Genomic DNA, 20,222 nt, shown 5'->3' with positions numbered 1-20,222 from the left:
TTCCGATCCCGCTTTCGCTGATCTTGCAAACAAACGAAAGACATCCCATCCCATTGAGCATCGACCTATGCTTGGGGGGAAGTGGAGCTCTAAAGATTGGTGTCCATCACTGCTTCAAGAATGTCTTTGTTACCCCTAAGCCCTGCCATCTAAGGTAGCTATGAGGCAGAGCTGTATATATGCAGTTACACGTCCATACCTCTTATGGGGCTGATGATGAATAGGTAGATACAGTACCTATATACATTGTGTAGGAAAGTTAGGTACCTATCCAGAACCCCAGTCCCGCTATCTAACACTTACTAGTTGGTCTACATGTAAATATTCACATGTACCTTACCTAGGTAGGTAGGTACCTGTAGTTATTGGGAATGTACATGGACAACTACCTACGCGCCCCAGGGGTGTTTCTGAACAGAGATCCGTTGAGGATCACTCCTCCGATAAGTCGTCTGGAAGCCTTTCAGACACACACACGTATCTATACGTAGAGTGCTGAACAACAGAATCAATGCGTTGCTTTTCCCCTATCAAAGCACCTACCTAGGTATGCCTGACGCCTGTCATGTCTGTTCTGCCCACATGAACAAAGTCAGGCTAAGGACACAGGTATTTTACTAGAGGTTAGGTAGGTCAGGTACCTACTAGTAGTGAACTGTGTAAACTACAAAGTGCATGCAGCTTCGCGTTCATATATAACCCGGTCCCGTCGCTGTGTGACCATATCGCTTACACTTTTCATTACCCTCACTTCATGTTCTCTGCACCAAACGCAACGACGACACGGCATCTATTGCATTAAAATACAGTCATGGAACGCTCATCAACCAGTGTCTGGGGGTTCTTTCGTCCCCAGACGCTCCTCTCGCTTTTAGAATCGCCATTTTTCTCACTTCTAGATTCTCCATCTTCCACCTCGCCATATGCCAGCAAAATGGCCAACCCTGATACGGGAGTCTTTGGTGCTATCGGTGCTGTCCTCGGATATGTCGGTGCTGAGGTAGCTACTGGCCAGATCTTTGAGCGTCTGCTATGGCCCCAGCGCTCCTACGCAAACGTTACGCTGAAATCGATCCCTATCATGGCCATTTTGATGCCCATGGGCGGGCCGCTACACATCATCGCGCTCAAGACCCTGGATGTCATGTCCTCTCACGGCTTATTTAAAGGGGCACGGGTTGGCCACATGCTCGGAACTGCTTTCTATCCAGACCAAGATTGGACTTACACCAGCTGGACGAGCAATGGCCAAAAGATCAAGACGGAGTCAGTGCGTAACTGTCTCTGGGTTCGCGCACTGAGTTACATTCCGATCCCCAAACTCGGCTGCGATACACAGCAAGCAACTGATCAGACTCATGGAAAACCCGTTCTCAGATCAGACCAGGTCCGGGCCAAGGTGGCTGTCAGTCATCTGACCTTGACCAGAGCCACAAAGCAAGACACGGAGTCCAAGATACCGTTTGTTGACGCAGACGTTGGAAGGCCGGCGTTTCAGGTCTTTCTGGCAATATTCATCACAGAGTCGTCAGCGATACTCACAGCCGTCGGCGTAGCTGTCTATTTCAAATCACTATGGGCGCTATGGTGGCTCACTCCCCTGCTTCTCCGTCTTGTCAGTGCCGTGTTTTCAGTAGACCGGAAGCCTCTCGAACCTCTGGATCTCACATCTCCCAATGAAGACTTTTGTGATTACGAGATTCACTGTCCTCAGTCTGAAGGAAACTTTATGCTTCTCACAGGCCCCAAGTCTGTCGTCCAACAGTTTTTCGTCCATTACGGGCACCCAGTGCGCAACCGGTTTCGAGAAGCAGTACAGCTCGCAATGGTGGCCCTCTTTGGATTGCTCTTCCTCTTCGGTTTGTTCTTTTCGGTCATTTGGATGCCCATCGCGGTCCAGAAAGTCTGGGTATGCTATCATTTCTACTCTGGCTTTGCCATGATCGTCATGCGTTACACTTCTAATGGCACATCTACGGAGGCCATAATTGCAAAGCACTTCAGAAAACAAGAGAAAAATGTGGTCACTGTGGACAGTGAGAAAAAGGAAACAGCCATCCTTTTTGGACACTCTCGAGACGGCAACGAGACTATTAAAGTCAGCTTTGTCCCAACTTACCGTAATCGCTTCTTGGAGGGGCAAGCATGCATGGATAAACTTTTGCGACGCAAATCGTGATATCTTCTACTGCTGATGCTGATGCTGTTTTTACGGTTGTTATTGCTTTTGCTGCTTTTATTGTTTTTATCGTTTCTACCACTTCTAGGGCTCTTAGTGCCACCCCTAAGCACCTAGGTTTATAGGTCAATTTAACCGTTTTTGTTTTGTAAATGGGCTGTACAATAAATAGAATTTCTTCTGAACTGGCAGTCTAGCTACGTTCAAGATTACCATCATCTTCAAATCCAGATTGCAAAGAGAAAGAACAGTAGCTAACTACTAATGTCCATTCCACTCTCTTCTTCCTCCGAAAAAACGCCCTCTTCGTTTTCTTCATCGTATTCTACCTCTCCACAGATGCCATGAACCAAGTCATGTTCGGCCTGCAAGATTCCATCCCAAGTAGAAGGACACTCTCTAGCCGAAATCGTGACGGTGCTTCCAACGCCAAAGTGTTGCTAGATCAAAGTCAGAAAGGATATAAGTGAAAAGTGTGTAAGAAACCTACAGCCATCGCCGCAAAGGTAGAAGACAAGGAGTGAAGGGAGTTTGCAATATCAAGCTTGATTTGAGAAGAAATAATCTCTCGGGCACGAAAGGGAGTTACTCCCGGAGTGGAATCGGAAGCAGTCGGTGATGTTTTCTCTTGGGCTGTGGTTCGTGCCCTTGACTTTCCTTTCTCGCTCTGTTTCTTCTCTCGGCCTTTGTACTCTTGCAGAAACTTGCGGCAAAGGACCTGCAAACGTCGCACCTCGGCCTAGAAGTCGATTAACAATGAGTCTTCTAAGAGTTTAATCGAATAACTCGCCATATTCGGGAATCGCTCGGCAATTTCTGTTTCCAGTCGTCGACAAATAGACCGGTGGCCAGGGTCCATGTAAACGCAGGGCTTTCCGCCCTTATAGTTCTTATTTTCGCGAACGCAGCGACCGCATTTATTGCTAGCCGCTATGATGATGTCAGAGACTGCTTGTATCAATCGATGGGAGAAGATATAGGTATATACTTGGGGTTGTGGTGCAAGAGGGCTTTACCATGCCCTCCTTCCAACGGCCTAAATGATAACAACATCTCTGACAAGGGCCTTGGCTGCTACAGCTTAGCTGAGAATCTGTTGGAAGAGAACTGATATTGACTTACCGCAGTGAATTTGAAGGACGGCTAGCTGAGACTGCAGGATTGGCAGAAAGGGTTTGCGGGACGTCTTGCCCGGAGTCTGGTTCAGGAGAAGGCCTGAACGGTGCCATCTCCGCGAGCCAGGTAGTATGAGAAGTTGTGAACAACACAAGAGTGAAGATCAGCTTAACAAACTAGTGATCTCTTCTTTCGGGATATCCCTCCCAAACCCTTAGGGCACAACAGACGGAAACACTGCGCAGGCTGTGGGGGTTGGCTTGCCAACTGCCATTGAACCAAGGTCACCTGACACTCGACAGCTGTCAAAGGATTGCTGCAGATGCAGAAGAGAGAAGATGATTTTGAATTGCGATAAGAATGGAGCGCTCTTCGTTATCTGATTCTCTGACGTGCTCGCTGCTCATGCGTTTATCCAGCCTATGCTCTTGCGGTGGGTTGTATGAAGTTACTTGCGCGAAAAGGCAGCATTCACAAAGAAAGAATACAAATTTTGCTCTTTGATTACTTGCGTGTCCTGTATGGCTTCACGTATGCCAAAGACTTGGATAAAATATCAAGGAATTGGGTTGCAAGACTGGAAAGAGCTGTATCATCACCATGCAATTGAATGCTTTAGGGAAAGCTATCTCGCAGTCTTCATTTCCGCCTACCTTTCCGTGACATGAGTGAGGTTCTGGCTAGCATTCACGAATACTATTCCAAAGAAGATAGGTAGGCATATGCTAAGATTGTTTGGCTAATATGCGATATATGCATGGAAACGATGAGAACTAAGGGGCTTCAAGTATACAGTTGGAAGCGTGAGATAGCACATTACGAGGCTTGATTCCGAACGACTCTTATACAGCGTATACCAAATCTAGAGATTCTCATTTTCGTGATGATTGTATTCCTTTTGCAAGCGCCAATGACGAAGAGTTTATGCCCAGCTATCATGGTATAGGCTCCCATGACATGAGCGGCTCTGTCACACCATTTACTAAAACGGGCGCCGTGGCACTCAAGACAGCTTGGGTCCGGCTGTAATGGATCCGGTATATAGCCAGCGTTTCCAAATGCTCCTCTACATACTAGGGATTGCATTCATTTTAGAAAGAGACAATTAAGGTAGATGGTTATTTTCTTTTCTCAACTTCTGATACTTGGACGTAGAAGAAGCTAAGACGAATACTGTGAACAAGCAACTATGTAGGTGTTATTCTTCTCGGCCCAGGCCTGCAGTGCTGAGCTATGAAGAGCTATGCTGAGGGACATCTCGAACGAGAGACTTTTTGTCAGGATTATCCTTCAGCTTACCACAAGGCTGCCAATTGTATTGATCCCTTGTGAGAAGTTATCCGCTGCCTCGCCATTTGGTACCTACTAGTAGCTAATGCGCAGCAAACGCCGTTAGTGGGCTGCCCGCGCTAAACCTCAGCTGGCCCCTTCTGTAGATCCAGCGCCAACCACGTCATCTCGACCGTCTTCCCAGCTGCATGCTCAATCCTGACATCTACTGCTTCTTCCCGCCAATCCCAGCAATCCCAGCGATCAACCACGAGGCTCATCCGTCGCCAGCTTCAAGAAGAGCTGCAAGGGGCCACTACGCCTCGTCCTTAGGCCCTATCAGGCACAATGGAGTCAATATCGAGAATCTCCGGCCTGCTGGAGGCTGGTGAGTTGCAAGCCCCGCGCCGATTACGATTCGACTGGACAAAAGAGCTGACCGAAATCTGCCCAACTCGCAGCCAGAGAGCTCACGCTCGATGCTGCCCAGGCCACGCGCGGCATGCGAACGAGCTCCAAGCCGCTGGATCGCAACCAAATGCGCAAGCTGCTCGACAGCCGCAATGAAAGAGAAGTGCTGGAAGGACTGCGGCGTGTCATCGCGGTGCGTTACGCTCGCTGTTTGAAGCTCCTTGTGGACGGTTACTGACGAGCTGGTGCTGCTGTAGATGATGTACCGAAATCACAAAACGCTCCCCTTCTTCTCCTCCGTCGTCAAAAACGTCGCCTCGCCGAATCTCGAAATCAAGAAACTCGTCTACATCTACCTCATTCGCCATGCCGAACAGGAGCCCGATCTTGCTCTGCTCTCCATCAACACAATCCAAAAGTCGCTCTCGGATACGAATCCACAAGTCCGAGCCCTCGCACTCAAAACAATGTCGGGCATTCGTGTACCTGTCATCAGCCAGATTGTGTCGTTAGCGATCAAGAAGGGCGTCGCCGACATGAGCCCTCTAGTGCGCAAAGCCGCTGCTCTTTCGATCCCCAAATGCTACAGGCTAGATCCAAGCCAGTCTCCCCAATTGCTGGAATATTTGGCCACACTACTAGGTGACAAGCAATACTACGTTGCTGGTGCCGCGGTGTCGGCCTTTTTAGAAATCTGCCCTGAGAGAATCGATCTGATACACAAACATTACCGCGGACTGGTCAAGAAGATTGTTGATATGGATGAGTGGAGTCAGCTAGCAACGCTGAAGTTGATGACCTATTATGCACGAAAGTGCTTCCCTCGATGGGCTCAGCCAGTTGCCGCATCTGATACTTCCCAAGCTCAGACGCAGAGCAGCAACATTGACGACTTTTACGCCGAATCTACTTCGTCAAAGCCTTCTACTCAGCCGACATCACTCGATCCTGATCTAGCTTTATTGCTGAACGGTATCAGGCCTCTGCTGCAGAGTCGAAACTCGGGCGTTGTTGTTGCAGTCACAAGGTGCTATGTCGATGTTGGAACTCTAGATCATCTGAAGCACGCCATTGGCCCACTAGTTGCCCTCTTGAGAGGGGCTCAAGACATTCAACAAATCGCCTTATACAACATTGTTTCGGTCTGTCTTGTGCGCCCACATGATTTTGTCAAATATGCCAGCCACTTTTTAGTTCGAGCGACAGACAGTGCTCCGATTTGGGAGCTAAAGCTTGAGGTGTTGACGCTCATCTTCCCTCATAGCCCAGTTCATGTCAAGAGCCTTATTTTAAAGGAACTGGAACATTTCTCTCAGGGGTCCAATAAAGCTCTTGTACGCGAAGCGGTCAGAGCTATTGGTCGATGCGCGCAGGGCGACGCTGCTACAGCTCCTAGGTGTCTAAAGCTCCTCCTGAGTCAGATCACCAGCTTAGACGGAACGTTGGCCGCAGAATCTCTCACGGTCATTCGGCACTTGATTCAACAAGATGCAGAAGCACACGCCGGGACTGTCGTGCGCCTGGCCAAGAATCTCGACTCGGCGACTGACCCTCAAGCGAGGGCAACAATCATCTGGCTGGTGGGCGAGTTTTCCGGCCTAAACGAGGAAGACAACATCGCGCCGGACGTTTTCCGCATTCTCCTCAAAGACTTTGCGAGCGAATCCGAGGCTGCCAAGCGTCAGATTTTATTACTAGGTGCAAAAGTCTATCTTCATCATTTGAATCGCAAGAGCGAGGCGGAAAAGAACAGAGTTGGAGAGGATGATCCGCCTATGGAGGAAGAGAAGCACCCCATTGAAAGACTATGGGATTATGTCCTACTTCTTGTCCGATACGATGTGTCGTTTGACCTGAGAGACCGAGCACGCATGTATCGCGCCGTTCTCGCCGTGCCACAGCTTGCTACCTTGATGCTCCTCGCACCGAAGCCGGCTCCCCAAGCTCCTAGTCCCTCTGAGTCCAGAAAAGGATTCTTGCTAGGCTCTTCGACTCTTGTCTTGGCTGGAGGTGGCGGTCTGCACGGTCTAAGAGGTTATGAGACTCTTCCGGACTGGGTCGAACCTGGCAAAGAGCCCGATCCTCGTTTGCGTGAGCCTGATCGAGATGCTGCTGCATCACGCTATGATAGTGATAGACCTGCGGTAGCGGCAGCTGATAAGCTGGATGAGGCTGTTAGGTCGGCACCTGCTGCCAGATCGAACGGGCTTGGAGAGAGTCGCAGGACGAAGACATTGGATGATTGGCTTGCTGAGGAAGAAGGAGACGAGGAAGAGGAAGAGGAGGAAGAGACTGAAGAGGAAGAAAGTGAAGAGGAGGAGGAGGAAGAGGAAGAGGACGACGATGACGAAGAGGAAGAAGAGGAAAGCGATGATGATGGTGAGGCGGATAGATTAGTCAAGGCATGATGGAATTAAACTAGACACATATTTGAATAGAAGACATGTGGTCTTGTATAAAGCAGGGTGATATAGCATTTTCAATTGTCTATTCAATCACATGTGGGTAGAACTCAGATATAAAGAGTGAAAAAGATTCTTTTTAGCAAAGGGGAATCTATGATATGTCTTGCTGGGCACCCAAAATCCGTTTTTTTTAAATCAGTAAGCCCTCTTGCCGTATTTTCAGGAGCCAAAGCGAGGTAACCAAACTTGAAGTAAACGCCATATCTAAAAATCAAGATGCAAGTAATGGAACGGTTTATGAAAAGGACGTCCCGAAAAAAATGGTATCTTCTAACCGTTCATCATCGTCACTCCGCCCATCGTCAATTCAACTTCTTCGCAAAACGTAAGGAGAAAAACGAGCTTTAGGCAGCCACTTTGATGCCTTCGGTGGATGACAAGCCATTCTCCATCTTAATCTCCTCGGTAGGTCGCATAGACTTTTGGCGGTCTCGGCGCATGTGCGGGAAGTAAATGCCCGGGTGGAAGAAGACGAGCAGGAAAGTGGCGACGAAGATGAGGGTGCTGTCGAGGACGAGGAAGCTGGGCTGGTCTTGCATGATTTTGTTGCCCCAGCCGCCGGCCATTTCAGCGATACTGTGATCAGATGTGCGTTAGCTATTGATTCTAGGGTATAAATTTATGGTGGCAAGATTGAGGAGAGAGATCATACCGGTAGATGCATCGGATCAAGATGACAATGTAAGCAGTGGACATGGCGTAGCGGAATTTCTTAAAGTTGCTGTCGTGCCAGAGCCTCCATCCATCCGTGTTCTGGGCCTCCGGGAGAGTCATGTACTTCCTCACTCGAACATAGTAATCCGTGCTGAGGACTCCAAAGGCGATGAGCACGACAACCTGCAGCGCAACACCGGCAATAATTGCACGGTTTCCAGACTGGGTCAGTTTGGGGTTGGTGTCGCCGCCAGCAGCTGCGATGCCTCCACCGATGGCCTGGACGATGAGGCAGCTCAAGTCGGCGGGGAGGAAGATGATGGGGTACCAGCGGGGCTTGATGCGAGAGACGGAGGAGTTGAGGTTGATGGCGACATGCTTGAGGGTGAGATAGATGGAGACACAGATGAAAGTGGGTGCGAGGATGATGGCGCAGATCTGCAGTTGGAAAGCGCCGCTATTCCAGGGGTTGGAGTTGAGCTGGATGCGACCAATGTAGCCTATTTAGAGTGTGTAAGTAAGCTGAGCTAGTATCAGACTCATATATAGGCACGTATACATGAATGAATTTGAATATGAAAAGAAATGGCGAAATGATGACGCTGTGTAACAAGACAGATATATCACGTACCAAGCATTTCGAGTAGCAGACCAATGGACAGGCCGATGGCATATGTATATGTCTTCTTCCATATTCCCAGAACAAGAGAGCCGACAGTCAAGATGCCAAACAAAATGGCGAAAAAGATGCCCGATCCCAGATTGGGATAATATCCCAGGACTGTGGCGCTGACCGGGCACAGCGCCGATACCTCTGTGCAGTCTCCGTGCGCCATTGTGTGTGAGTCGATATACTGCCTCCTTGCTGACTCTATGAAGCTCTCGCGACGATAAGATGGATGCCGCTTCCAGATGAAGTAATCGGATTAGTAACCCTCTTTTTTTCTCTTCTGTCCTTCTGCCTGCTTTCCCCTTATGATGGACCTCTTTGTCGTCGGGTTTCGGGATCCGGAAGCTTCGGTCTCTTTAAGCGTGTCCCGTTATGAACTGGAGAACCAACTGGAGATGTCGACCGAGGGCCAAATTATCGAACTAACAACCAGTGACCTTGACCAAGATAAAAACCCAAAGAGAGAGAGAGAAAGAAAGAGGATGCGCATGGGGGAATGGGCTGAATCCGATATATACGGAATATGCACCTGCGCGCCTTATTAAACATGGGGTTCAGGCCAAACCCGAATTCCCAAATCAGCGGCTCCATCCACTCCAAAACAGCTAAAAAAGGGCCAGAGGGATTTCGTATGCAACCGGCCCCTCCCTCCAATCGAATCCATCCAACAGATAATCCTTGCCCTGCCGCTGCTGCATCGTCAGCCAGTTCTTTAGCTCCTTGAGCCGCGCTAGAAGAGGGCGGATAGATTGGCCGAGCGCAAGACAAAAGGATCGGCTTTGCCTGCTTGATTGATGCTAAGTCGTTCGGATGGTCCCCCTTCCGGACCAACCTTTTTTCGTGTCTTTCTATTTTTCCTTCTTTGAGGAGCCCACATGGCAGCGTTTCTTCTGGCCGACGGGGGGTTTGTTGGTTGCTTCACCGGCAGGGCTGCACAAACCTTAAACAAAGCTACCTAATCTGCTGAACCGCAGCTTTTTCCATTCTCGGTGTAGAGCTTGTCGAGATATCGTATCGAGCCGTCATGCATCAGAGAAGGATTGCATGCCTAGATCCTATCATTCGTACCCCTTGTTTATCGCCTCACAGACCCCGTTGTCTCCCAACTTTCCCCAGAACGCTCGAGCATCGATGACGGCACGTCCGAATAGCCATTGTGCACGTCGATCATGGAGGTCAACAATAAGTTGAATGGCTTGTGCGTACCTGTCAGCATCTTCGTCACGGATCACCAGGCGAAACGGCAGCAACAAGCCACGAACCGTAAGTCATCCCGTGCGCCGAACCGTCGCAATAAAGTCCCCTTAGCTACGACCACCTAGGGAAATGGAAGACGCCACCCGTTGGTAGCGAAGAGGTAAAAAATAGGCTCCACAGAGGCAAAACCGCCATACGCGTGTGTGGAGGTGCAAAACGGCCGCCCTGCAAAAAGTAAGCACTCGCAAATGACTAGCAAAAAGCTGCAGATGCAGATGTTGCTTGGGAAGAGATAGAGGGACTGCCAAGTCCGCAGGAGTTCGGGTTCGGGCTAATTCTATAGTCCACCTGTAAGAAGGGCTTCTGCGGCCGCCAAGAGGTGACTAAGCAGGCGGCTAAAGCATTGAATTTGATAAATGCTGTAATCAAATGTAAAGTTGTAATCAAAGAAAATACCTAAGGATCCAGCTGAATACCTCATGGAATCGTGTGCAGACTGTGATAGAAAAATGAGCTGATTTCAGCTTAGCTGCCAGCCATAATGCTACACATCATCTGCGTTTCAAGTACGTGTATGGCCCCGATAATGAGGCTGTGTGATCCGTATATGTACGAATCTCGATCTAGCCAGGATCTGCAGTTTTGCCAGCAGAGCCAGCAGAACAAGGCTACATGAATCCCATGCCAGCAAGACGTCCACCGCGTCTTTCTCATCTCCAAACGGATCATGCATCCGAGAGATAAAGTCAGCTCAGCGTGAGCTTGAACAATGCATTTGTTGGGTCATTGCGCAACTCTTAACTCCCTAGTCCGTGCTATCACTCACACCGCCGTAAATCACCATTTTTCAGCACAACACGATTCTTTGAGATTAATTTTCATTAATTCATTACTTGTTCCTTTTTAAGTTTACTCCTCCTTGCCTCCCAAATATCTATAAACAACCGAAAAATCCCGGTCTTTGCAGTCCTCTCGCTGCGCCGCCTTATCATACATGCCAAAGCCCACCGTTCCCAGCTCCGTCTTCGCCTGAGCCGCCTCAGCAGCCACCAGCGCCAGCCGAAGATCCTTTCGCATCAACGATATTCCAAATCCACCGCGGTAGTCACGGCTGGCGGGGGCATTCTCGAGAACGCCCTTGACGGGGTTGTTGATCTCGCTCGGCCAGCATCTGCCCGTGCTCACATTCAGCACGTTGGCGAGCACTTTAGGATCCAGGCCGCATCGAATTCCGAGATTCATCGCCTCTGCTGTGGCAATGTTGTTGAGGGCTAGGAGGTAGTTGTTGGCCAGCTTTGCTGACAGGCCGGCGCCTTGGTCGCCGCAATGAAGCACCTTCTTGCCCATGAGGAACAGAGTAGGCTCGACGCGAGGCAAGATGGTGGACTCGGCGCCCAGCATAAAGGTCAGAGTACCGGCTGTGGCACCGACAACGCCTCCGGACATGGGCGCGTCCACAAACGTGCCCTGTCCAGCATCTGTAACGGTTTGGGCCACTTGCCGTGATGTTGTCGGGTCAATTGTGGAGCAGTCGATGAAGAGGCGATCTTTCTTGGGGAGGGAGCTCGTCAGGATGGAATCGTAGACGCCCCGTACGTGCTGAGGTTCTGGCAGGCAGGTGATGACTGTGTCCTATTATTGGATCTCATGTCAGCGCAATTCCAAGGGACGTGAAGCGTATAAACACGGAGGAATTGAAAGCAGCAGAGAGTAATAGGTGAGTATCAACAATGGTGAGCATTGAGATTTTCAGAGATCAATGGCTTATCATGCTGCGTTGCGGCCGCCAAGGGGCCGACAGAAGCCGCTCAGCCTCTGCTGCCATTACAGAATACGGGGAGAAAACGTTATTCAAAGAGCCACTGGCGATGACTTACAGCTTCTTTAGACGCATCATGCGCACTCGCTGCAACCTCAACAGCGGCTCCCGACGACGCAGCCTTCATCTCTGCCGAAAGGCTCTCCAAAGCCGTCGGATTGACGTCAAAGATGGCGACCTTGTCTGAAGGCTTGAGCTTGGACTGTAGATTCTTGGCCATTTGGTAGCCCTATAAGAAGCCCATGTCAGTATGTCGTTCTGTCATGGACAATGAATGCCATGGCTTATAGCCCAGCAGCGCCAAAGAGGCCATGCAATTGCAATGATAAGCTCACCATCTGGCCAAGACCAATAAAGGCATAATTGTCCAGCCTCCTCGACGTGCTCGCAAAGCCTCTCCTCTGCACCAGACCTCCCAACCGTGTGACTACGACTCTCATACTGGGCAATCAATCAATTTCTCGCGAAAAGTAAAGCAAAGGAGGGAAAAAAGAACAGAAAGAGATGAAATCAAGCTGCAGTATAAATGAGACAGATAGAAAAAGATCCAAGACCGAGGATAACACATCCGAAGTAGGAACAATGTGGGGGTGGATCAAGCTCCCCCGCGAAAGCCGCCCATTGCCGGTGCCAGCCATTCCGGGGATGCTTAGTTCCGAGTACCTGCGGTTGGTATGGGGAAGAGATGCATGGCCTGGGTACTCCCTTGTTGCGCTGCTTATGCGCAGGAGCGCTAACTTGATGCTGCATTCCAGCCGGAAAGCTACCCTATGAAAGAAGCATGAAAAGAAGAGAAAGGGATCAATACTTTATTCGGCCATTATAGCTTGGGCAATGATAGTAGCATAAATACATGCCGCAACATGCTCGTTGCTGTTGTGCCCAGAATGTAGAAAGAGCAGCCTGCTGTGTCGGATATTATAAAGCTCACCATCTTTGTAGAGACGCCACAATATTTACTTACCTTCCTGAGTCAGGTCAAGTCTCCAATATCAAGCTTCACAGCACCGAGGTTACACAACACTCCAACCCCCAGCCAACGTTAACTCACACAAACGTGCTTCCTTTAACGTGAGATTTCCATTTCCTCTTTTAATTCTGTATTACACCAGCCATTTCTTCTTTCAAATCACCTCCTTCCCCCCACCCCCCTCCTCCTCTCTCTCGCTTTCTCCGTTCTTCCCGTAAACTTCCCATGCATTTATCCTTCCGCCATATATGTGAGCAACACAAAAAACCCTCATGGGACGACAAAAGACTCTGTCATATCGACAAAAGACAGAGACAAATCCATCATCAGATCCACACGCGCCCACACCACACACATACTCCCTCCGTTCGTTATACCGTCTGCTCAACCAAGAAGCGAAATACCGTCAATCTTTCTTTCCTTCTTTCTTCGATCCCTTTCTGTTTCTTTGTTTCTTTCTTTAATCTCACACAGAAGAGTAAAGAGGTTTATGATCTCGCGACCTTATCATACTCTGCCAATATGAAGGCAGAGAAAAAAAAGCAAAGCTTTCAACTAGGGTCGAATTCCAACGAGAGTTGTAGAGAATAATGTTATGTCCAACGAAAGAGAATTCTCGCACAAGGAAAAAAAAGCAGAAAAAATGATAAGGAGGTAAGGAAATATGTTTCGGCTTTAGGAGAGGATTAGCTCCTCTCCCCATGGTGTGGAAAAAGAGAAATGAAAAGAAAAGGGAAAAAAAAGATAATCACAGACAAATTAAAGGATGACAGATAAAAAAAAAAGGAACAAAACGTTATAAAAAAACCAAACCCGCGCCGTTCCCATCCTCATTCAGCCGCCATAAAGATCAAGTTATCGTTCTTTCAGAGTCAGATTTCACAGGACACAAAAACACATGGCCACATTTCTTTCCGTTTGTTTTATAGGAAGTTTGCAAGCCAGGGTACAAGCGCTCTGCAACACCATTAGTAAATAACAATCAAGAGGGACAAAGTGTGAGGAGAAGGAGAAAACATACCCTACTGCTACTGTGGCGCCAATGCCAAACAGGGCCCTCTTCTGTATCCTGCCCTTGCGAACCTCGACCTCAGTCTTAATCTTCTTCGGACGGGGCGCATCTCCAGCCTTGTCCTCTCCTTCGGCGGCCTCGTCCTCTTCGCCAGTGTCGGTAGCCTTCCGCTTGCTCTTTGAGAGAGCCTTGGTCTGAGCAGCTGCTTCTTTAGCAGCTTCACCGGCCTTGGCTGCCAAGTCTTTATCTTCCTGCACCATCGCCTTGGCGGTGGCCATCATCTGTGCAATCTCATCTGCGCTGGGGGGCTGGCCTGCCGTGAAGGGGAGCTGAGCAGAGGCTTCGGCAATCTCGGCCTTGGCCAAGGCCGGCTCGAATTCGGTCGACTTCAAAACAGCCTCTTCTGTCTCTTCTACAACCTCGCTTGCGACCACTTCTGGGATTGGTGTTGTCTCAACAGGCGTAGCCTTTTGCCTGGAGGAGCGCTTTCGTGGAGACGCGGTTGAGCGTCGGGTAGTCGTGGTCTTTGTTGGGCTGGCCGACCGACGGCTACGACCGCTTCGCGTGGTCGGAGTGGGAGAAATAAGCTGCGCAGGCGCCTTAAGACGATCGAACTTGGGCGGCGCAGTAATGCTCTTGGGCGAGGCATCAGCGGGCTGGGTGGTGGAAATCTTGGCCGCGTCGAGCAGGGCCTGAATCCAGATGCCAATGTTGTACTCTTCCGCGAGGGTGAGAGCAGCTTCCGGGGGGATCCAGATGTTGCCGGCAGTCTCCTCGGGGCTCGTAGTCGCCTGGGCCTTGATGTATTTACGCTCCGTCTCCTCCTCCGCAGCCGTGGCGTAGGGAAACGTGGCCTTGAACATGCCGGTGGCGGAGATGTATCCGTCAAAGCTGCGGCGCATCAGGAAGTAGCTGTTGGGGCTGGACTTGAAGATGCCCGACACAATGCCCTTGGGCAGCGGCGCACGCAGATGGGCGTAGTCAAAGAAGCCCAGGGCGCCCGAGTCGGCGTCTTCGCTGCCGACCATCTTAGGAGTCAGCTTGGTCTGGCCGAGGCGGCGGCGCGACACGAGCTCGGAATCTGCATGTTCAACGTCAGTTCTCGACATCTTCTCGGGCGCATCGGCAGCCGGAGTCTACATACACGGAGGCACATCGTCGATGAGAAGCGGGTTGCGCTTCGCCGGTAATGATCTTCCTGCGGCGGGGGCCATTGTGAGATTTCCGCTTTGGGCGCTGCGAGCCAGGAAAGAGATAAGCCTTGTGTCGATTGTCACGGCGCAATGCGTTCGAAACCAGTAACTCCTTACAGCCGCTAGAGTCAATGCAAGACAATTAGGCGCGCGAAAAGCTGCTGCAGGTCGAAGGTCTGATGCGACGAATATCTGTCAGTCTTCAAAAGCCCTAGCCATTGGATGGGGGTGTTTTTTTTTTTTTTTCCAACGTCGCGCAGGACGAGAGTTTCGCATACATGAAAAAAAGCAGCTAAGAGAGACAGATGCGCGCGGCGCGTCGGGCCACAAAGGTCAATGCACCCAGGGAAAAATAAAGACAAGAGATGAAGTCGAAAGCCGGGGAAGCGCCTCGGCGATTGAAGCCTGATCAAGACGCAGAGGCAGCGCAGAGAGGCCAATGAGCGGGATCGGTGCTGGTCGGGCTGGCAAATAAAAAAGGGTGAAGAGAAAGATTCCCTCGCGATGGTGGGTGAGGCCAGACGTCGCGCAAATTGCCAGGTGCGCCTGATCTGGCCTGGCCCCGGGGTGCACTGCACCTCCACTGCTAAGGCATGTACAGGGTACCACTTTTTGCTCGGTCGGGTACATTGGTAAGGGTCTTTGCGTGAGGGGCCCTCGCTGAGAACACGGTAGCGTCCAGCACAGGCGCAAGCACTTGAGCGTAGCTGCCCGCTGTGCACTAGAGCCGACCACAGCACCACTAAAGAGGGCCGCTAGAAGCCACGGTGCTGGTACCGCTGACAGCCCGCTTCAACTTGTTGGGATGCTAACCGTCGGTTAGCGGCGTGGCGTGGAGGGTAAACGTGAGTACCGAGCCGTGTGTTTTGTACATTGTAAACAATGAGGCGTTGTCATTAGCGAGCAGCAGCATTGCTGTTCTATTGCTAGATACAGCTGAGCTTCAGCTCGCTGCTTTTCTCCTCGTGGGCCGGCACATCAACGAAGGGCCACAGCAAGTGCCGCTGCTGCTAACACCGCTCGATAACCCGGTACGAGCATTTTTGCCGCCGCAATAGTGTGCCCTTGGTGTACCGCGCTAGTGCCTGGCAATAACATGATCACTTGACAACCCCATCTGGCCCGTTTCCAGGGTAATGCCATCGCCTGCTGAAGCGTCTCCCAAGCCCAGTGCCTCAACCCCTGACGACGACCCCCCTCAAAATTCCCTAGAGCTGTCGCCGAGCCGCTGCGGCCAATCAGCCGCCAGCCATCGCCGTCGACCCCACCTGCCGCCCGGCCTGCCCCTCCATTATGGCAGTGCCACTATCACCACTTGACCGACATGTTTTCTTCTCCTTTCGATCCCCATCAGCAGCGCCGTGTAGAATAGCATCCTTTGTTCCCTCTCTTTCGTTTCTTTGCTTCTCTTTGGCCGTTTTCGCGCAGCCTTCGAAATCTCTGTCAAGATGGCTTCCCACCACGACGATGATACCATGCCCGAGCAGACTGAGGGCTACAAGCTCTCCCAGCCCAAGCAGAGCTTAGCGGAGTACCACCAGATGGGTATGTTGAGCTCTTCTTTTCCTTTGGTGCAGCTGCCTTGAGGTGGAGAAGAAGGCTGAGGGGGACGGAAAAGCTTCGAGAGCTTTCTGCTTCCTGGAGACTGCTCTGTTGCGTTGCTCGATTACATGTCTGGGTGCGCGAGGATGACTTTGTATGACGAAACATACCTCAGAAGCAGCATCTCCTGAACACAGAATCCACCTCTATCGTCCTCTTTGCTCTCAAACATCTTCACCACCATTGTCGCCGCTTATACTTACTTTCAAATTCAAAAGATGCCGGTGACGAGTCCCTCCAGCGATACAAGCAGTCCCTTGGCCTCGGCGGCGGCACCGATCTCTCCGACCCCAGCGACCCCCGAGTCTGCATCATCCTCTCCCTGACCATGAGCTCTCCTGGCCGCGACCCCGTTACCATCGAGCTCTCTACCCCTGGCAGCGAGAAGACGCTCAAGGACAAGCCCTTCCAGATCAAAGAGGGCGCCAAGTTCACCATGAGCGCCGAGTTCAAGGTCCAGCACGAGATTCTCAGCGGTCTGCACTACGTCCAGGTCGTTAAGCGAAAGGGCATCAAGGTCTCCAAGGATTCGGAGATGATTGTTAGTTGGAACATGTCCAAGTCTTCAAAAGGGGCTTCTGCTGGAATGGTGTGCTGACAGACGAATACAGGGAAGCTACGCTCCCAACACCGACAAGCAGACCACCTACGTCAAGAAGTGTATGTATCAGTCCCTCTTTAATATGGAAGAGAAGAGGAATCTTGCTTACAATATCCAACAGTCCAAGAGGAGGAGGCTCCTTCCGGAATGCTCGCCCGTGGCCACTACAACGCCATCTCCAGCTTCGTTGACGACGATAAGAAGAAGCACCTCGAATTTGAGTGGAGTTTCGATATCGGCAAGGACTGGTAAATTTTGGGTTTATCAGCAATTCGAAAGCGTTTGAAAATGGGCATTTGTTGTTGTCGCTGTCTCCTTGTTTCTTGGTGCATTCGTTTTTTTTCTTTACCACGCCCCTCATCCTACCTCTGCTATCTCACGAGATATGAAACATCTGATCTACCTATACATAAAACAACAAACAATCACACACATCAAAATGCAGGATACCGAAGCTGCGGTTCCCTGATGGAAAAAAGAGAGCTTAGCATAAATTCTCAATCAAATACATAACATTTTGAACATGGGACTAGTAGATGTCACAACATCTGCCTTCATGCTCTAGTGCAACACGCAATTCTATATATGGTGACAAAAACTGAGTATGATTGGTTGCATGGTACAGTGAATGGTATATTGGTGGTACATGTATTTGGCGGCAATTATGACGATGAATATGATGAAACATGGCGAGGATGGCTGTGAAAGATCCAACGACTTTCTCTTTCTGTTATAAGAAGTAGTCGGGTAGCGAGTTTCCATCCGCGGCTTTCTCGAGCCCCTGCTGCATATCCTTGTGCTGGTCATTCTCGGGAGCCGCAGCAAAGACGTTGAAGAACCTCTCGCCCTGCGTATTGACCTCCAACACGCTGGCCATGTTGCCACACCTGTAGCAGTAATTAGGGGCGCTCCAGACGGTGCTCAGACGATCGTCGTAGAGCACCTGGTATCCTTCCTGGCAGAGCTGGTGGGCCCGGAGGATGTGAGACATGTTGTTTACGGCCAGGAACTTCTTGACGACCTGTGCGCCAAATGTATATCCCGCGCCTCGCGGGGAGAGGGAGAATTCGTCTCGGTCGGGATCTGGGTCTGACCAGACGAGATCAGCCATGGGGCCCTCGTGGGGGATTTCTCTGAATCGGTCTATGATTTTAATTTGGTCGATGGAGTGAATTGAAGGGGAGAGACCTAGAAGATTTCGGTGTTAGTAATGCTGAACAGCTTTGTCTTTCTCCCTTCTTCTCCAAGTTGCTGGCGGGGCTGAGCTTCTGAGACCTACCTCCGTGTACGCAGAATATCTGGTTGTCGATGACGACGCTGAGCGTCAAAAAGTCAAACATGTCTGTGAAATAGTGCCATACATTGGCATTGCCGTATTTGCGTGAACATTCGGTGTAGAAGCCGTAGGATTGGGTGACGCCGCGCGATTCGTGGTTGCCGCGGATCAGGTGTACACGTTCGGGGTATCGCAGTTTGAGGCAGACGAGCAGCGATATTGTCTCTACGCTGAACATTCCGCGATCGACGTAGTCGCCTACACCTCGTCTGTCAGTCCAAATGACTTTTTTTCTTCTCCATACTTATGCAGTCGCTGTGTACGAACCTAGGAACAGGTAGTTTGTGTCGGGGCAGTAGCCGCCGATTTTGAATATCTCAATGAGGTCGTAAAACTGGCCGTGGATGTCGCCGACAACGGTGATTGGAGCCTTGACGTGCACCACGTTGCTCTCGCGCATGAGCAGCTCCTTTGTCTTGGCACATACTGCCTCGATGACGGACTCGGCGAGCAGTTCTTTCTTATAGAGGCGCGAGATGCACTCGTCCAGGTCGACGGAGGCTATGAGGGGAGAGTCATGTGTCAGAGCCGCTGCTGGAAAAAAGAAGGCTGCCAGGGACTCGCTCACCTGGTAAAGACGGCATGGTGGTGAGGAGATTATATCGACAAGCAAACAGAGGTCGAAGAAGCTGTTTTTACAATTAAGCGGATGGTCGCACCAGGCTGCACGTCGACTATACGGGGCTGGCACTCTCGAAGCTCATCCAGGTAATAGTCGGCGCCGTGCGATGGTGGTGGATGGAGGGGCAGTGGCCAGGTGCTGCACCAACATGATCGAGGGGGAAACAAGTCCGCACGCGATCTTTCCAGATGCAAGGCTGGGCCAGGGGAACGGACGATCGCTCCGTGCAGCGCAGGTTGGCGATGGCGACGGCGATGCGAAGGTGGCCACAATGACGAGGTTTGGTTCGCAGCCAGGCAAATGAAAATGCGACCTGGGCTGGGTCCATGGCATTTCGCACTTAGCAGCCTTGCCTTGCTGAGAAATTGCGGATTGACAGCGCTTCCCGCCGCTAGCGCTGCCGATTGTACAGCGGTTGGTACTTGGGGTTACGTAGGGGCTGCCATATAGATGCTCGGTATCTCGGTATCTTGATTGGAGCTTAACACAGTACCTGTGCTGTAACAGCTCTCACTCGGTTCTAGGCCACTACAGCTGCAAGGACATGCACAGTGAGACACTTCATTCAGCAGGATTGCCGTTGCTGGTATTGGCGGTTAACTCTTTTTACCAACACTCTGCTCGGCAAAAACGCTTCTTCGTGTCTCTCGCCTAATCTAACACGATTCATCAGCAGTTGCCTGGCTTGAACGTCGCACAGTCTATGCTGTGTAATATCTACAGCCAATGCTCGAGTTACACTGAACAAAGCTGCAGCACTGTTCTCTCCTAATGGCTTAAAGCTGAGAATTTCCATCTCTCTCTTCGGTGCTACACTTTGATCGCTTGCCGCAGCTTTTATACGGCTCATCAGACACCTGAGCGAGGGTTGGGTTATGGTTCTCTAGAAGAGCGAATTATCAACCCATTTGGCGCCCTTTGCGCGCCGTCCAAATTGACTAATTGTCTCGGGTACTTGTTTTGAGGGCTCTGTTAACGTGCTAGGCGCAGTACTGGCGTCCTTGCGAGCCGCTGGATTAAGTTTCATGCTCAAGCCCAGCCACAGTAAGTCCTAATTGCTATGACAATCTCTTGCAAGACCCAATTTTGGTTCCCGCTTCTTTAAA

The 20,222-nt window shown here is 50.7% G+C and overlaps 7 protein-coding genes across 7 annotated transcripts; 3 read left to right on the top strand and 4 right to left on the bottom strand.

Annotated features, from left to right (window-relative positions):
- Positions 1-811: 811 nt before the first annotated feature.
- On the top strand, positions 812-2,179 carry TGAM01_v204025 (hypothetical protein; the record flags this gene model as incomplete). Its single annotated transcript, XM_018800573.1, has 1 exon — positions 812-2,179. The coding sequence occupies one exon, from the start codon at positions 812-814 to the stop codon at positions 2,177-2,179; it is 1,368 nt and encodes a 455-aa protein (XP_018666038.1).
- A 2,733-nt stretch (positions 2,180-4,912) lies between these two features.
- TGAM01_v204024 (hypothetical protein) lies at positions 4,913-7,383 on the top strand (the record flags this gene model as incomplete). The annotated part of the gene is made up of 3 exons (XM_018800572.1): positions 4,913-4,952; positions 5,026-5,168; positions 5,233-7,383. 3 exons carry the CDS (start codon positions 4,913-4,915, stop codon positions 7,381-7,383), a joined length of 2,334 nt encoding a protein of 777 aa, XP_018666037.1.
- A 401-nt stretch (positions 7,384-7,784) lies between these two features.
- Positions 7,785-8,930, bottom strand: TGAM01_v204023 (hypothetical protein; the record flags this gene model as incomplete). Its single annotated transcript, XM_018800571.1, has 3 exons — positions 7,785-8,016; positions 8,093-8,594; positions 8,726-8,930. The coding sequence occupies 3 exons, from the start codon at positions 8,928-8,930 to the stop codon at positions 7,785-7,787; spliced, it is 939 nt and encodes a 312-aa protein (XP_018666036.1).
- A 1,138-nt stretch (positions 8,931-10,068) lies between these two features.
- Positions 10,069-10,341, bottom strand: TGAM01_v204022 (hypothetical protein; the record flags this gene model as incomplete). The annotated part of the gene is made up of 1 exon (XM_024549332.1): positions 10,069-10,341. A coding segment is annotated over one exon (273 nt), but the record flags the coding sequence as incomplete, so codon positions are not given.
- Positions 10,342-10,870: 529 nt separating this feature from the next.
- TGAM01_v204021 (3-hydroxyisobutyrate dehydrogenase) lies at positions 10,871-12,220 on the bottom strand (the record flags this gene model as incomplete). Its single annotated transcript, XM_018800570.1, has 3 exons — positions 10,871-11,593; positions 11,839-12,009; positions 12,116-12,220. The coding sequence occupies 3 exons, from the start codon at positions 12,218-12,220 to the stop codon at positions 10,871-10,873; spliced, it is 999 nt and encodes a 332-aa protein (XP_018666035.1).
- Positions 12,221-16,403: 4,183 nt separating this feature from the next.
- On the top strand, positions 16,404-17,410 carry TGAM01_v204020 (hypothetical protein; the record flags this gene model as incomplete). Its single annotated transcript, XM_018800568.1, has 4 exons — positions 16,404-16,500; positions 16,776-17,098; positions 17,169-17,217; positions 17,280-17,410. The coding sequence occupies 4 exons, from the start codon at positions 16,404-16,406 to the stop codon at positions 17,408-17,410; spliced, it is 600 nt and encodes a 199-aa protein (XP_018666033.1).
- A 478-nt stretch (positions 17,411-17,888) lies between these two features.
- Positions 17,889-19,078, bottom strand: TGAM01_v204019 (serine/threonine-protein phosphatase; the record flags this gene model as incomplete). The annotated part of the gene is made up of 4 exons (XM_018800567.2): positions 17,889-18,346; positions 18,438-18,692; positions 18,762-18,995; positions 19,063-19,078. The coding sequence occupies 4 exons, from the start codon at positions 19,076-19,078 to the stop codon at positions 17,889-17,891; spliced, it is 963 nt and encodes a 320-aa protein (XP_018666032.2).
- Between the last annotated feature and the right edge of the window lie 1,144 nt (positions 19,079-20,222).

This window comes from Trichoderma gamsii (assembly GCF_001481775.2).
Source record: "Trichoderma gamsii strain T6085 chromosome Unknown Scaffold_11.2, whole genome shotgun sequence".
In the NCBI taxonomy this organism is placed as follows: Eukaryota; Fungi; Ascomycota; class Sordariomycetes; order Hypocreales; family Hypocreaceae; genus Trichoderma; species Trichoderma gamsii.
The sequence above is the reverse complement of the archived record's forward strand: the minus strand, read 5'-3'. Positions and strand labels throughout refer to the sequence as shown.